The sequence below is a fragment of the Anguilla rostrata genome, chromosome 3, assembly GCF_018555375.3.
Source record: "Anguilla rostrata isolate EN2019 chromosome 3, ASM1855537v3, whole genome shotgun sequence".
In the NCBI taxonomy this organism is placed as follows: Eukaryota; Metazoa; Chordata; class Actinopteri; order Anguilliformes; family Anguillidae; genus Anguilla; species Anguilla rostrata.
This window is the reverse complement of record NC_057935.1, coordinates 22,142,998-22,159,618: the sequence shown is the minus strand read 5'-3', so window position 1 is coordinate 22,159,618 and position 16,621 is coordinate 22,142,998. Positions and strand designations below refer to the sequence as shown.

The 16,621-nt window shown below is 39.1% G+C and overlaps 1 protein-coding gene across 1 annotated transcript; it reads left to right on the top strand.

Annotated features, from left to right (window-relative positions):
* The first annotated feature begins 952 nt into the window (after positions 1-952).
* LOC135250477 (integrin beta-2-like) lies at positions 953-16,478 on the top strand. Its single transcript, XM_064326791.1, has 16 exons — positions 953-1,080; positions 2,942-2,996; positions 5,532-5,623; positions 5,766-5,967; positions 6,111-6,281; positions 6,394-6,635; positions 8,810-8,968; positions 9,705-9,800; positions 10,113-10,202; positions 10,574-10,708; positions 12,529-12,716; positions 12,991-13,223; positions 14,391-14,613; positions 15,260-15,495; positions 15,756-15,928; positions 16,186-16,478. Exons 2-16 carry the CDS (start codon positions 2,945-2,947, stop codon positions 16,240-16,242), a joined length of 2,349 nt encoding a protein of 782 aa, XP_064182861.1. The 5' UTR covers positions 953-1,080; positions 2,942-2,944; the 3' UTR covers positions 16,243-16,478.
* Positions 16,479-16,621: the final 143 nt, after the last annotated feature.

The following is a 16,621-nucleotide window of genomic DNA, read 5'->3' as shown; positions in this document are numbered from 1 at the left end:
ATATTTCAAATATGAAGTTAAATGCAGGCTGTCAGCTTTAATTTGAGGGCATTTACATCTATATGATCAGCATAGGAATTACAGCACTGACAATTATTGTGCTGTCCAAATACTTTTGAACTGCACTGTATATTCATATAGCTTAACACGTACTTCATTGTAAAACAAAGACTTTGAAGATTCAGCTTGTGTATCTTCAATAAGCTGAATACACATCTTCAGTCTAATCAATTTCATCTTCTGTTTACCCTTTATATATAATTTAATAAAATGAAAATAACTACCCATTTAACAATATTCTATTGCCAGTCAGAACATTCACTGAATGTTATTCAGTTTGCAAAGAAATTGAATTGTCAGTCATTATCATTTGGTTTTATTTATTAATGTTTTTACTTAACCTTAATTTAACAAGAAAACCATATTGAAATATACAATCTCTTTTACAAGATTTTCATGAATTGAGGATTGGTTCCATTTCTGCATGTTACAATTGAAGTTTCTTCATGGAATAAAATGTCCTCATTTGTAAGTACAGTAGTCAGAAAATCTTAGGTACACACTTTTGAGAATAGGGAGCATTTTATTCCTAGAACAAACTTTTAATGTCAGACACACAGCACAGGGCAATACATATATGCAGAAAACCTTTTTATTCTTTTAATTCTTGCAATGAGAGTCATGGAAAATGCCAAGCTCTCAGAGTGTAGGCTATTTGCTAGTTTTGACAAAGGTATTTATCAAGCAGCCACCAGGTCACAAACAGACTGAAATATATACAGTAAACACTGTGGGAACTTGAGGTGGAAATGCTGCCTCTGAAATTTTACTCACGATATACCTATACCATTCAGAATATTTCCACTTGTCACTCCAGTAAGTTGAATTTTCCAGTAAGGAAAATTAGCCTTGCGATGTTAGATAATGCTCATTTTATCTTGATTTCCATGTCCCCTCCCCCCGCCCCACCACCACCTTTCTACTCTTTCCTGTCATCTACTGTCTAATTTCAACACCCTTTCTCAGTTCAGCAGTCAGAACACATCCGCCGTTGGAGAGAAACTGCCGTGAGGGAGCCTGGTGAGTGACAGTTATTTACGCTCACCTCTTCAATGCTTTACTGTCAAAATGTTGCTAAAATGAAAGTTACTTTTTAACATTGATCCCAAAAGGAAGACTGGTATTATTGGCATATGATATAAAAATATAAGCATATATCCATGTCTTTTTTAGAATTGACTAATTGTAAGAAAACAGCACAGATAAATACATTGTAGCAATACAAGACTCCATTGCTAAATGAATAAAATATTACAGCTATTGTAAATATAGTACATACAGACAGGATACGTGACCCCAACAATGCAGTTAATATATTTATAACAACTCAACATGCAAAAGACAGACATTTGTTGCAAAAGGTTCAGGTACAATCTTACATTTATGGTACAACTCTGATGAATTATGAAAATTGTCATTTTTTACCACAAAGATTTTAAAAATTTTTAATAACCTTTTGGGTTTTCATGATGATGACAATGATGGCGTTGATGGTGATGATAATTATGACAGAGCTGGTAATTATGTCTATGATGACAGTGATGATGATTCTCTAGCGTGTTTTGCTGTGGAACTAGTATAGAACTTGGGTTGAATGCGATGGGCTGGAAGAAAAAACAGAATTACATTTTCTGTGCAAAATGAAAGAAGGAAGAGAACGCCGTTCAGTTAATTTTTCAGTTTCTGTTCACTTAAGCTTGTGATTTGTCCCCATTTCATCAAGAGAAAAATATATACATATTTTATCGTAAATTGTTGGCAAGTGTGATGCATTTCTCAAGATGAAATACTTTTTTAGTATGCTACACACACACACACACACACACACACATACACACAAGCACACACACACATATCAGAATGAGAATGTCAGACACTGCAGCAGTGAGTTTCTCACAGAGCCCATTTCAGAAACCACAAATTTGTGCTGCGATGTGAACCAAAAGGGTGTCTCCCGAGTGAAAGGGGAGGGGGAGGTGAGAAGAGGAAGTTCACTGACGGTTAGAAAATAAAGCGAAAGGGTAGGGCCTTATGTTCAATTCTGGTTGGAAAGTCGGTTAAAGATAAACAGCAAGACAAGACCACAACCAACCATAATGGGCAGGTGAACTTTAATTGTGGTAAAGCTAAAAATGGCATCGATCCAGCAAAGTTGATATGTTAAAAATAAGCAGTCTCTTTTCTAGTGCTATGATCAACAAGCGAAAATAGCATGAGATGCTGTTTGAAAGATGACTTTTAGAGATATACACCAGGCTTTTCATATTGGTGTAAACTGTGCTGAAAGGATACTGTTGAATATTCAAATGAAGTTGTGAAGGTGTGGTAAGTGGTTGTGGTGAGTGATTATTCCAACATGTCAAGTTCAGTGTAGGTCTAATTAATTATCTTTTTAAAAAATATGATACACAAATAACCATGGTGCTTAAAAGCCAAGTCAATACATTTGCGGGATACAGCTGAAGATCACTTGCAATACATTTCCTGTGGAATTGCTATTTTTTGTTGGTAACTTCATATCCTCGATTTCCTGCCCGCCTTGCATGTTGTTGCCATGGTAGCACATTGTGTAGAGCATGTTTTTTGAAGTAGCTTGTTGCAGGTGTGCTGCAACTTGCTTTATAATTGTAAAACTCATGCATGATCTGATTAGTCTACAATGTCTTGCATCTACTCAGATCTGGTTTGCATTGGTCATCACACAGTCTTTGTGTTTGATGAAGAATATTTTAGATACTGCACTCTATTGCTGTTTGGTTACCGCACGCTGATTGATTGGTCATAGTCAGAGCTTTAGCAAAGACAGAAAAAGAGCTTAGTATAAGCACACCAAGCCAAGCAATCAGCTCATATGTGTAATTACTGTGCGATTTGATTTCAGAAAATGTATTGGCAACTGGCCTTACTTCTGCAGATTCTACTGTTTTCTAGAGGTGGTAAGTTTTTAAGCGACACTGAAACAAAACTCACACCTCCGCATGTTACAAAAAATTATCATTATTGTGGGATAACTCCCCCCCCCCCCCCTTGATGGTTTGATGTGCCTGATCAAAAGAAGCAGAGCCTTCTAAACCACTTCAGTATGAAATGAGCAACCTACAAATGAATACAGTTCTTTAAGATACACAGCCAGCCAAAAAAGAGGAAAACAAAGAGCCCTGACAGCTTGACACCATTCATCTGTGGAGGCTACTTAGAGGCAACATCAATGAGAATGTGGTGACCTTTCACCTCCTAAATGCATGATCTTATTAGTCTACCTGGACACCTGGACATTCCCTCATTCAGTTTCATGTAGAATTAGCTTGCCCTCGCATCAATTATCGTAGTATCCTATAGCAGTAGACACATTAATACCACTGTTATAACTACTCTACATGAACAACTGCCAACTATCCTTGCTCCCTTTGCTGAATTTTATGGCTCTTTGGACAAATTTACAGATGACTTAAATGATGTCCTCCTCAATGCACTTAATTCAGTTGCACCCTTATCCATCAGGAAGCACAGCTGTAAAAATATGGCGCCATGGTTTAATGACACCACACAAACATGTAAACGTAAATGCAGAAAGCTTGAGCGCAAGTGGCGTATGACCAATTTAGAAGTTCATCGTCTTGCTTGGGACAATAGCATAGCTAAGGACAAACACTCTCAGCTGCCAAAATGGCATATTACTCACATCTATTAAATTCCAATAAGAACAATCCAAGGTTCCTATTTGACACTGTTGCCAGACTTACACGAAAACATCATCCTTCTAACAGTGCTCCATTTAGTGCCAATGATTTTAATGAATTCTTTGTAAACAAGATTGACTCCATTAGAAATAATGTCACTAGCATAGCCCAGCCAGTGACACAGGGATCCGGTTACCTTGTAATGTTCCATATCAGTGAGACTAAGGCTAATTTCATTTTATCTAATTTTAATACAATCATACTTGAGACCTTCACAAATTTGGTCATTTCCTCCAAATCTACTACCTGTGTGCTCGATGTCATCCCTACTAAACTCTTTAAAGAGCTACTTCCAATTTTAGCTCCCCCAATGCTCAATATTATTAACCACTCACTCTCCACTGGTTTAGTTCCTTATACCTTTAAAACTGCTATAATTAATCCATTGCTTAAAAAAACAGATCTGAATCCTGAAGTTCTTACAGACCAATTTCAAACCTTCCTTTTCTATCCAAAATACTAGAAACAGCCGTAGAAAATCAACTCTCTAATTATCTATCCACTAACAACCTTTCTTTGACTCATATGGTAAATGACCTTTTAATGGCTGTAGACTCTGACTCATCCACAGTATTGCTATTACTTGATCTGAGCGCAGCTTTCAACACTGTGGATCACAAAATTCTTTTAAGACCCTTAGAGAACGACTTTGGAGTCCGAGGATCAGTATTAGCATGGCTACATTCTTATTTACTAAACAGGACTCAAAGTGTGATTTTTAACAATCTGATCTCTAATTCTGTTGAAGTAAAATTTAGTGTGCCTCAGGGCTCGGTTCTAGGTCCCCTGTTATTTTCCATTTATATGGCACCCCTCTGAGATCTTACCCAGAAGTATGGCATTAACTTTCATTTTTATGCTGACGACACTCAGCTGTATATTGCAATTAACCCCGATTACTCCTCCCAACTTTCAAATCTAGAAAACTACCTGGCCGAAATTAAAACATGGCTATCTGTGAATTTTCTGCTCTTAAATGTTGACAAAACTGAGCTGTTAATAATTAAATCAAGTAAACATAAACATATTTATGAAAATTTGACCATTACCCTTGACGGCTGTAAAATATCACAGAGCCCTACAGTCAAAAATCTTGGTGCAATCTTTGATCCGTCCCTCTCATTTCAGACTCACATTAAGGCCATAACTAAGACAGCATTTTTTCATCTTTGCAACATTTCTAAAATCCGACCAATCTTAACAATGACTGATGGCGAAATCTTGATTCACGCATTTGTATCTTCCAGGTCAGATTACTGTAATGTCCTTTTCTCCAGTCTACCTAAAACAACCATTAAAAGTCTCCAACTTGTTCAAAATGCTGCAGCCAGAATCCTTACAAAAACAAGAAAATATGACCACATAACTCCCATCCTGTTGTTTTGCTGTTTTTGATGATGTTCCTGTTGTTTTGTTATTGTTGTTATACTGTTGCCCAATCTTTTACAATCTTTTATGTTTTTAAATGTACAGTGTGTAGAGACATCTGTGAAATGCATTTTAAATAAATGATAACCTGACTATATCAGTTCCCTGGTTTGACGCATTTGTCATTAAACATTTTCTTATAATATATTGGATTGATTAATAGAAAATTATTCTGGCAGAAGCCATTTATTTGAACGTGACATTACAGAAGTGACAGTCAAGCAGCAGTGATTCTTTCGGTGTTGGTTGTGTATGCTTTGATTTGGGAAACATGGCCCCGTGTTGATATCCTCTCTTCATCAGTCCACCCCAGGGAGGAATGTCCCAAAACAATTGTGAACTCATGTAGTGACTGCATTCGAGCCGGACCCTTCTGCATGTGGTGTAATCAACTGGTGAGCAACAACCTGCCACAGCTCAGTTCTGGTTAACGTCTTCATTTCTCATAAACAAACTTGTCACATAGAAGAGTTGTCTAGTTTCATTACTATCTTAAAAATCTCCTGACTCCCAGTTATTTCCGTACATCGTTCTTAGAACTTCACCAAGAAGGGCGAACTGAACGCAGTACGCTGTGACACCGAGGCCCTGCTGATGGAGAAAGGCTGTGACCCCAGCTACATCATCTCTCCTAACAGCTCCCACTTCCTGGAGAGGGACGATCCCCTGTTTAAGGGCTCTCCCCAAAAGGATCCCATCCAGCTCCGCCCACAGGAAGTCAAGCTGCTGCTCAGGCCTGGTGGGTGTTTTACAACATGGCTGCAGGTTGCAGAATGTAGTCCAACTGCTGACATAAGTGTCACTACAGTGCCACTGCCATCTTCCCTTGAGCTCTGAAATGCAATAGTACTGTATTAAAATCCAATTGGGTGCTGTCTGTAGGTAAGCCACACACCCTCCCGTTCAGGTTTAAACGGGCTGAAGACTATCCTGTGGATTTGTACTACTTGATGGACCTTTCCTACTCCATGAAAGATGACTTGGAAAATGTGAAGAATCTCGGAGAGAATCTACTGGAAACTCTGGGGAAAATTACATCTCGAGCTCGCATAGGTAATATCAGCACCATCTGAAAACCAATGTGAAGAGTCTACCATAAATACAGAGCTGATGAGTTTGTAAATGGAGCAGGTGTGTTTAGTAACAACCGTTTTCTTTTATGTAGGCTTTGGCGCGTTTGTTGATAAGACTGTTCTCCCCTTCACGAACATCAACAAAAAAAAGCTGAAGAAACCGTGCCCGGAGGAAGAGCAGTACTGCCTGCCAGCTTTTGGCTATCGGCATGTGCTCAGCATGACAGAAAACAAGGATGTTTTTAAGCGGACAGTGTCTTCCCTGAACATTTCGGGGAACCTGGACACTCCGGAGGGCAGCCTGGACGCCATCATGCAAGCTGCAGTCTGTGAGGTGATTAGTTTTTATTCCTATCTGATCCATATGAAGCTGGAGGGAATTCACAGCCAGTTCAGAGATCCAATTCCTGCGTGTTTCCCTGCCTGAGCAGACCTGCCAACCTGCACGCATTTTGTGTACCAACCACGCAATTCTTGGTCAAAATACGCAGGTACAAAATGCCAGCTGAAACTACGCAAATATATATATATATATATTATTGTAATTTAATTACGGAAAACAATCATGGTAAATGGACTGCATTTATATAGCGCTTTTATCCAAAGCACTTTACAATTGATGCCTCTCATTCGCCAGAGCAGTTAGGGGTTAGGTGTCTTGCTCAAGGACACTTCGACATGCCCAGGGCGGGGTTTGAACCGGCAACCCTCCGACTACCAGACAATCGGTCTTACCTCCTGAGCTATGTCGCCCCCTATCAGTTACTACAAAACAATACCGTACATGTATTCGGTATTTAAACTACATCCATCTGATTGAACCAGATGCTACGACCTTGTGCTTGTGGTTCTGTAACCCCTCCCCGACCCACTCAACATCCACTGATACGCAGCGGTACTTTATTATCCACCGAGGCGTAATGCTGCATTGCTGAGGTAAAATGGGAAGTGGGGAGTAATAATCAAGCACAAAAATGTAACCGTAATGTTAACATATAAAACGTTAAAACATGTTAGGTAACTTTACGAGATGATGCATTTCAAGGGGTATATCCTAATGAGATAAATTTGTGTAGTTAGCTGTAGTAGTAGCTTGCATGCGATTTAGCCTCATTACGAGACGTGTGAATAACTGATGGAGTAATGTAGCTGCTGTAACTCAAACGCTACGGAGACTCCCTGTTCAAACTTTGAATCGCGCATGCTCTGATGGAGCAAAGTGACCATTGCAAAGGTGTTTGACTATAGACTGCTAACGTAGCAAATAATTCCTATTATTGCAGCCAGTCACCCGACCAGCCTTACAGTTAGAAAATAATCATGACGTCAGATGACGAGGATACTAACAAGGAGAGAGAGAGAGAGCAGCAAAGCTACTAAAAAGAATCGAGTCCATGCCTCCCAGAAGTTCCTTGCAAAATATCAGGAACAATGGCCGTGCCTCCGCCCCTCAAAACTTCCGCACCATGCATGTTGCACATTGTGCAATTATGATTTTGACATTAGCCTCCAAGGAGCTTCAGGTAATAATTTAGCTAAACCTCTAGTTACAAAAGCCTACATTCCTAGATAATTTTTCAATTGAATACTATTTTTTTGCATTAGGCCTATATGATGTGTGCCTATATAAGCTGATTTAATTATTTAATTATTAAATAAAAATGGAAATCATGAACAGAAACTTGGTTTTATTCATAATTGACAGTGTTTTACATCGCAACATAAGCATTTTTTACATTGCAACATAAGTTTCTGTAAATACTTGAAAATGAAAACATATGTTACAATATACAAAATAAATTATTTCCATTTTTATTAAATAAGTGAATGCAATTCACTTATGGTTATCAGTTTGTATAAGCACACATATCATATAATGAAATATTAATCATGAAAAATTTGTTTTAAGCAGGTGTACTCCAACGTTTGACTTGAAAGTATATCATAATATAGCCCAGTGCAGTGCAAGTGATATTTTAGAATCAGGTCAAATTATACAATTTTGCCTGATCACTTTAACAGTCAAAACTAGAATTATGAAGAAAGGCTTGTGGGTACGTGTGTGCTTGCGGAAGTGGTGCGAAAGCATGTTAACTAAGCGTTACACTGGCTATTGTGGTACTCAAAATATTTTCCTAAGGTTGGCAGGTCTGCCTGAGTCACAGTCTTTCTGGTGTGTTTCTCTGTCAGTGATAGGCTCTTCTCTGTGTGTTTCTCTGTGAGTGACAGGCTCTGCTGTGTGTTTCTCTGTGAGTGACAGGCTCTCGTGTGTGTTTCTCTGTGAGTGACAGGCTCTTCTCTGTGTGTTTTTCTGTGAGTGACAGGCTCCCCTGTGTGTTTCTCTGTGAGTGACAGGCTCTCCTGTGTGTTTCTCTGTGAGTGACAGGCTCTCCTGTGTGTTTCCCTGTGAGTGACAGTCTCGTGCTTATTTCTCTGTGAGTGACAGGCTCTTCTGCATGCTTCTCTGTGAGCGACAAGCGCATCATCATGTTTCTCTGTGAATGACAGGATAAAATCGGCTGGGGAAACAGCACTCGCCTCCTGGTCCTGACCACCGACGCTGGCTTCCACATGGCAGGGGATGGAAAGCTTGGCTCAATTCTTTTCCCCAATGACTGCAAATGTCATATGGGTACAGATATGACGTACAGCAAAAGCGATGAATTGGTATGTAGAGCAAAGTGGACCATGAAAATGGAAAATGCATTTAGATCAGTACATTTTCAGTGTGAAAATACCACGGCACCAGATACATTCCTCCATCTCTTGATCACTTTTGTTTTTGTTTGAAACATTGAGGGATGCATTTGTGTTTTAACTGTGTTTAGAAGCAGTTCATGTTGAGCTGGATGGTAAGCAGTTACAGCATTCTTGTCTGTAAATCACTGCTCCCTTTTCAATGCTCTCTCTGGTGTCTCAGAATCATTCCTAATCTGCATTATAATCTCAGTCCACACCTTGTTTTCTTCTAGTAGAATATGTACATTATTGATGACATTTCAGCTTAGTTTGAAGCTGTATCTGTAGTTATCAACTGCAGACAGGTTATTCTTACACTGCATGCATATGTTAATCGCATCACACCCAATCATCAACTGGAGAGAACTCAACAGGCTCCACAAATCTGGAATCATCAGGAGTGAGTTATCCAGGGGACATACCATGAAAATGAAAAAAGGGCTGTGTCTCAATACTGTTGCTAAAGAACGAAAACTAGATATGAAGCAGGGACAGAACAAAATCCTGAATCTTGCAAAATATGCTAGATATATAAGTATCTTCTAAAATATCAATAACTGAAACATGTGAAATTGATATTGATAAAAATAACAGGGATGGGAGTAACAATGTAATGGAGTTACAGAGTAAAACATTAATGGAGATGTTTGATTGTTGTTTCCAGGACTACCCTTCTGTGGGACAAGTGGCACGGAAGTTATCTGAGAACAACATCCAAACAATCTTTGCAGTGACCGAGAAGGTTGAAGATATTTACAAGGCAAGTCCTTCTTTGTTTTTGTAATAACTTAATGGGTATGGCTCAACAAACTACAACAGTAGGGAGACCATTAATATATTCTACAAAGTATCAGGAACAAATTGTTTTCCATTATAATGCTGTAATTGTTATACATTGCTTCATTTATTGTCAGTAGTCGTTGTGTTTGTGTATCTGTTTATGTATGTGTTTGTATGTGTGCGTGCATGCATGCATGTGTGTGAGCTAGTATGGTTGTGTGCGAGTGAGTGCATCTTCACCTTGGCAGAAGGTAATCCTGCTTATCTAAAATGTGCTTTTCAACATTCACAGAACTTGACAAAGATTATTCCCAGATCTGAAGTTGGCCCGCTCTCTGAGGACTCAAAGAATGTTGTAGAGCTTATTGAGAAAGCATACAGGGTAAGCTCTTTTTCATTCTTTTTTTCAAGAAGCATCATGATTTAAATATTTCAAGAAAATATCTCTCCTCAGAAAACATCTTCATTATAAATTTGGAAAAAGAAACATAATTATTATTAATGATTTGATGTTAGAGTATAGAATATAACTGCAATACCAAATAAGTTAGCGGATCATTTTTGAATGCCCCCCTCGACAAAGACAGCACTCTGTCATGGAAAACTAAGAACCTATGCAGTACATACACAGTCCACATCAAGGGGGTGGGGGAAGGGCGTGCTTTTTTGTGCACAGCAAAGTACAGTAGTTGAGTTTCTGTTTTTTGCACTGAGACCATCTGAAGCATCTGAGGTTTTTCTATATCGACCTAGAGTCTCTCCTCCAAAGTGACTGTGACTCACGAGGACCTGCCTGACCACATCACAGCCACGTACACGTCAAACTGCTCCAACGAAACCCAGCCAAGCACCGAAGGGACCTGCAACAATGTGGGAGTCGATCAGGAGGTCAGTGCAGTACAGTGAATTCCTCTAACAATGAAACTCATATTTTTAACTGGGTTACAAATTTCATGGAGTAAACAAACTAAGGATTCTGTAACCCACACTACGAGGTTGTGGCTGTACCTGAATGAGAACAGTCTTTAATAATGATCAACAACAAGACAAATATACAAAATGGTCCATATGAATTTAGTTTTAACTCAATTACGTAATGAAACTTGTGCATTTTTCACAATTCCATTCTATTAACTTTAATGGCATTCAGCAGAAATGGTTTGCCACTCAGTAGGTGTAATTTTCATTAATCTATGTTAGAGAGCATGCTTGCCAGGCTAAGTAATATTGCACAGGATGCATGACCTGATGCCCTTCTCAGGTAGCCAAAAATCTAACTAACATGTTGACTAGGTAGCATTCTCAATCACTTGGAAGTTACTTGGAATAATTCAAAGTAAAGCAATATTAAACAGTTCAAAAGGTTCATACATAACTTCACTGAACAATCTTTTCCCTTTTCATCAAAATTAAAGAAAGGCTCCTCTATTGCGTAATACAATGTAGCACAGACACAAGGACTGTGCAGAGATTCCACTATTTGTATCTGGGTCTGTATTTGTTCAACTGATTAAAGTATTCGTATTTGGATCTGTGCATGATCTAAACCAGAAGTGATACAAAAGTAAAACTTTATAGCTTTATATCCGCAGAACAGTTCTGTGTTTATATCCACTATTATTGATATCCATCATATACTAAGACATTAAATACATCTTCTTGCAATGAATTATATGTATCAATAGCTCATCTGCTAATGGGAAGTGACGATTATACTCTAAACAGGCTATTGTTGAATAGATATTCTGTATAGTATGTGAAGGACAGACATTTGACAATTGAAAGAGATTACACAAGAATATTGCGTTTCTACCTTCATGCTAGTTTTAGCAGGTTAGTTTAGATTTTGGTGATGAAGTAGTGATGCGTGTGAACTCTATGCCAGCTAGCCTACACTGTCAAGTCAACTATAGACTATTTACAGTAGGAGAGGGCTAGCAGGGCAGGACTTTCTACCTAAAAAAAATTGTTTTCATAAATGTATGAATTGCGCCTTGCTTGCTTTGAGTTGTTCTTGGTAATCAGGTAAATAACAGCAGTCGTATAAAAAAAGGCTTTATAACAACAAAGACTACAAGGACAGGGACAAGGACAGACAACTTTTCCCCACATGGAAACACACATGCAAGAACTATGGCCCAATCTTTCTTTCACTTCCTACTCTGCTCAGCTTATAAGCACAATGGCAGCTCCGAAAATGTGATCCAGACAGCAGCAACATACTGACTTGTGCTATTGCTTTGCCATGTTTATAACAAAAAATCTGAGTTCTGTTCACATTCAGGCATATTTATTATTTGTGTGTTTTCAAATAAAGTATTCATATTCTGACATAGACTACCCTTAGTGGACACAGTTAGCTTTGACAACTCACTGGGAATCTGTTTCTTCAAATAAACAAAAAATTAAAAATAACATCAAGCAAGCCAATCTTAGGTCAATATCTATCAAAATGTTTTGTGTACCCCACCACTACCCATTCTTCCATGTTAAAAACATTGTGGTTTAAAACTTGAACAGCACATTCAACACTTTATGTTGAATTCCTTATTTTTTGTTTTTAATGGCTGGATTTGCTGTTAAGAAACTACAGATATCAAAGAACAACAGTCCCTTGTCCATTCAGAAAGTGTTGATAGTCGATACATGGATCATGACCATTGTGCATCCCAACCATGCGTTTGCGTGTTTCTGTCTCATCTCTTTAGGTTGAGTTCAACGTGACACTGATGGCAAAGGAATGCTTTGGAACAAAGTCCTTTTACATCGTAGCTCCGGGCTTCCAAGAGAGAATGAAAGTTACCGTGACAACGCAATGCGAGTGCGATTGTGGCAACACTCTGATAAACCACGAGTACTGCAACAGCCACGGCAACATCACCTGCGCAATATGCAGGTGCGTTATGGGCCACAGAGCCTGCGATGTCAGAAAAGAAATGCAGAAATCAGTTCTCTCCTGGGTAGCTGCAGCGTTCATTTAAAGAAAAATCTTGTTTTTGGCTTTTTGATTAGAATATCAGACCTTCTCAGTCGCATTTCCTTGTGATTTTGGCCATTTTTTCCATCTGCTCATTGTGTATCAATTTCACTTTTGTGGAAGGTGAGAAGTAGATATTTTTGGGTTGTTTGGCTCTGCATTTAATCTGATGTTTTACATTCTTTTCTCTAAGTTGTGAGGGTGGCTATGCAGGTCAGAAGTGCGAGTGCAAGCTGGGAGACAAAGCTGAGAGCGAGCTGAAGATGGCGTGTCAGCGGGATAACGGCACTGAGTGCTCGGGGCTGGGAGACTGTGTGTGTGGGGAATGTCAGTGCCATACCAGTGAGGACGGCAAGACCATCTACGGCACGCACTGCGAATGTGACGACAGGAGCTGTGCGGTGTACCAGAACAAGCTGTGTGGAGGTACTACTCTTTATTTACCAGAACAAGCTGTGTGGAGGTACTACTCTTTATTTACCAGAACAAGCTGTGTGGAGGTACTGCTCTTTAGTTACCAGAACAAGCTGTGTGGAGGTACTACTCTTTATTTACCAGAACAAGCTGTGTGGAGGTACTACTCTTTATTTACCAGAACAAGCAGTGTGGAGGTACTGCTCTTTAGTTACCAGAACAAGCTGTGTGGAGGTACTACTATTTATTTACCAAAACAAACTGTGTGGAGGTACTACTCATTATTTACCCAAACAAGCTGTGTGGAGGTACAACTCATTATTTACCAGAACAGGCTGTATGGAGGTACTGCTCTTTATTTACCAGAATAAGTTGTGTGGAGGTACTACTCTTTATTTACCAAAACAAGCTGTGTGGAGGTACTACTCCTTATTTACCAGAACAAGCTGTGTGGAGGTACTACTCTTTATTTACCAGAACAAGCTATGTGGAGGTACTGCACTTTATTTACCAAAACAAGCTGTGTGGAGGTGGTACTCTTTATTTACCAAAACAAGCTTTGTGGAGGTACTACTCTATTTACCAGAACAAGCTGTGTGGAGGTACTACTCTTTATTTACCAGAACAAGCTGTGTGGAGGTACTACTCTTTATTTACCAAAACAAGCTGTGTGGAGGTACTACACTTTATTTACCAGAACAAGCAGTGTGGAGGTACTACACTTTATTTACCAGAACAAGCAGTGTGGAGGTACTGCACCTTATTTACCAAAACAAGCTGTGTGGAGGTGGTACTCTTTATTTACCAAAACAAGCTGTGTGGAGGTCCTACACTTTATTTATCAGAACAAGCAGTGTGGAGGTACTGCACTTTATTTACCAAAACAAGCTGTGTGGAGGTGCTACTCTTTATTTACCAGAACAAGCTGTGTGGAGGTACTACTCTGTATTTATCAAAACAGCTGTTGTTTTACATATGAAGTCTGTACACACTGATACTGGTACCGCATTCTGACTTTTTAAGGTTTTTTAAAGCCAGCTTCATTTTATTATTTTATATGTTTCATCTTATTTTTAAACTATATTAAAACATAAAGATATATATTATACTAATGCTGTTTGAGTTGCCCTGTGAACAGCCAGTTCCCATTGCTCATGTAGCACATTTCCCTGCTGCTAGGTAATGGACAGTGTGATTGCGGCACTTGCAAATGCAACCCGGATTTTGAAGGAAGCACGTGTCAGTGCAAGAAATCTACAGAAGCCTGTCGGATGGCCAAGGACAGGAGTGTGTGCAGTGGCAGGGGGAAGTGTGAGTGTAACAGGTGTCAGTGCCAGGAGGGATACAAGCCACCATTCTGTGAAGAGTGCCCTGGCTGCTCCTCCCCTTGCCCGAACTTAACGTAAGTCACCCGCTGTGGGAGTGCTGCGGGTCAGATCCATTCTCAGCTCAGTCCGTTTGCAGAATTAAAAGTCAATTCATGAATGGAAAAATCCATAGATAACATTATGGGCATTTTCCAGTGCATGAATTCAGCTTCAGTTCATTTTGTGAACTTACTGAAGTGAAAATGGAATTGATCCCAGCCTTTAGCTGTTCATTGAGATCACTGCATTAACAAACTGTACTTGTATAGAAACAAGTTGGATTATTTATAAAGGGAGACACCTAATGTTCCTTATCTTTAAAGCTGTCTAAAGTTAAAGGGATATAACACCAGAGAACAGCATGAAAATGTTCCACTTGAGACTAAAACCCTTCTCATGAAAACACAATCTATTAAAATCTACTGAATGTATTCAATAACTTCAAGAAATTCAGTTTGTTTCAGCTGGCTTGGCTAACATTTTCACTTTGTTCCCTGGCAATATAAACACAAATCATGGATCAAAGTCCTTCCTCTACGTTTAAAACAGAGCTTTTTAAACAGGGTGAACGGTCTGTTATTTCTGAGTGTTCATGTGTCTTCCTGTGTGTTTTTCTCCTGTAACTGGTTCTGTGATGCCCCGTCTAGCTGTGAGATTCTCATTTTGCTCATGGTTTTTCAGGAGTTGCATTGAGTGTCTGCGTTTTGCGACCGGCGTGTACAGTAAGAACTGCACTGAGTCCTGTCCGCACATCGAGTACTATCAGACTGCGACTGAGGAAGCTCCTAAGGGAGGGAGTCTTGAGTCTTCTGGGTGGTCTTGCAAAGAAAGGGACACAAATAACTGCTGGATGACCTTCACCATAAAACAGCTGGATGGTTTTAACAAATACAAGGCCTGGATACGTTCAGAAAGAGGTGAGGAAGTGTTCATACAATCGGAATTAGATCTGTCCTTCATGGATTGAGCCTTATCAGTACCCTCAGCGTAATGCATGATCATGCCATTGTCATCGTACTGTCTGTTGGCCTTCATTTTAAACAACATCATAACGAAGCATGTTTTACACTGTATGATTTAAACGCGTGTGAAAGTTACAAAGTGTGAAAGTAACGGGTGATGTGACAGGATACTCAGCACTCGAGACATCGCGTTTATTTCCTGCCTTGTGTTTCAGAATGCCCTGAGCCCCCAGCGATTGGCCCCATCATAGGCGGGGTGTTTGCCGGCGTGGCCCTGATTGGAATCATCCTGCTTTTAATTATTATCGGCATAATCCGTGCCCAGGAGAGGAGGGAATGGAAAAACTTTGAACAATCCAGGAAGGCAGAGGAATGGAGACCGAATAATGTAAGTATTCAGTTTGGTCACCAAAAGATGCAACTGTTTCCAAAGAAAGTTTTGTATTATTATTATAATTCTTTGACTCACACAATGTACAGTGGAAAATAGGTTATTGAATTATAAAGCACAAAACATAAATGGTGTTTACTAATATGACTCTCTCTTTTATGAGAGAAATCAAAATTCTGTGAATGCAAAAATGTGTTTAAAGGGAGTTTATGAACGGAACATCATTGTTGATTTCCTATTTGTTCTGTTTACAGGAAATATTCAAGACTGCAACCACAACAGTGAAGAACCCTCTACATGAAGGAGATTGATCATATAGTAAAGGGCATTGAGTAGGGCACTGAATTATACTACTGAAACATGCACTGGGAAGTCCAGTCAGACAGCACTGGCAGAAGGTTTATAAAAATATGATATATTGACTCACATGTACTGTATATTGCTACGTTTTTTGTGTAAGATATTTTAAATGTCTGCCATTCAAATGATGAAGCAGCATGTAAAACGCTTTATCTTAACAGTTGATAATAAATGAAATTGTGCTGTACCTCTTGAACTGACTTCTCTTTATATAAAACCACCTTAAAGAGGAAACATAGTGAAACTCAGACTAAGAATGCAGGTCCTATAAAAAGTATCATGTGAATCTTTAATTTCTAATTTGTTATACTGCAAAGGGAGAGGGAGGAG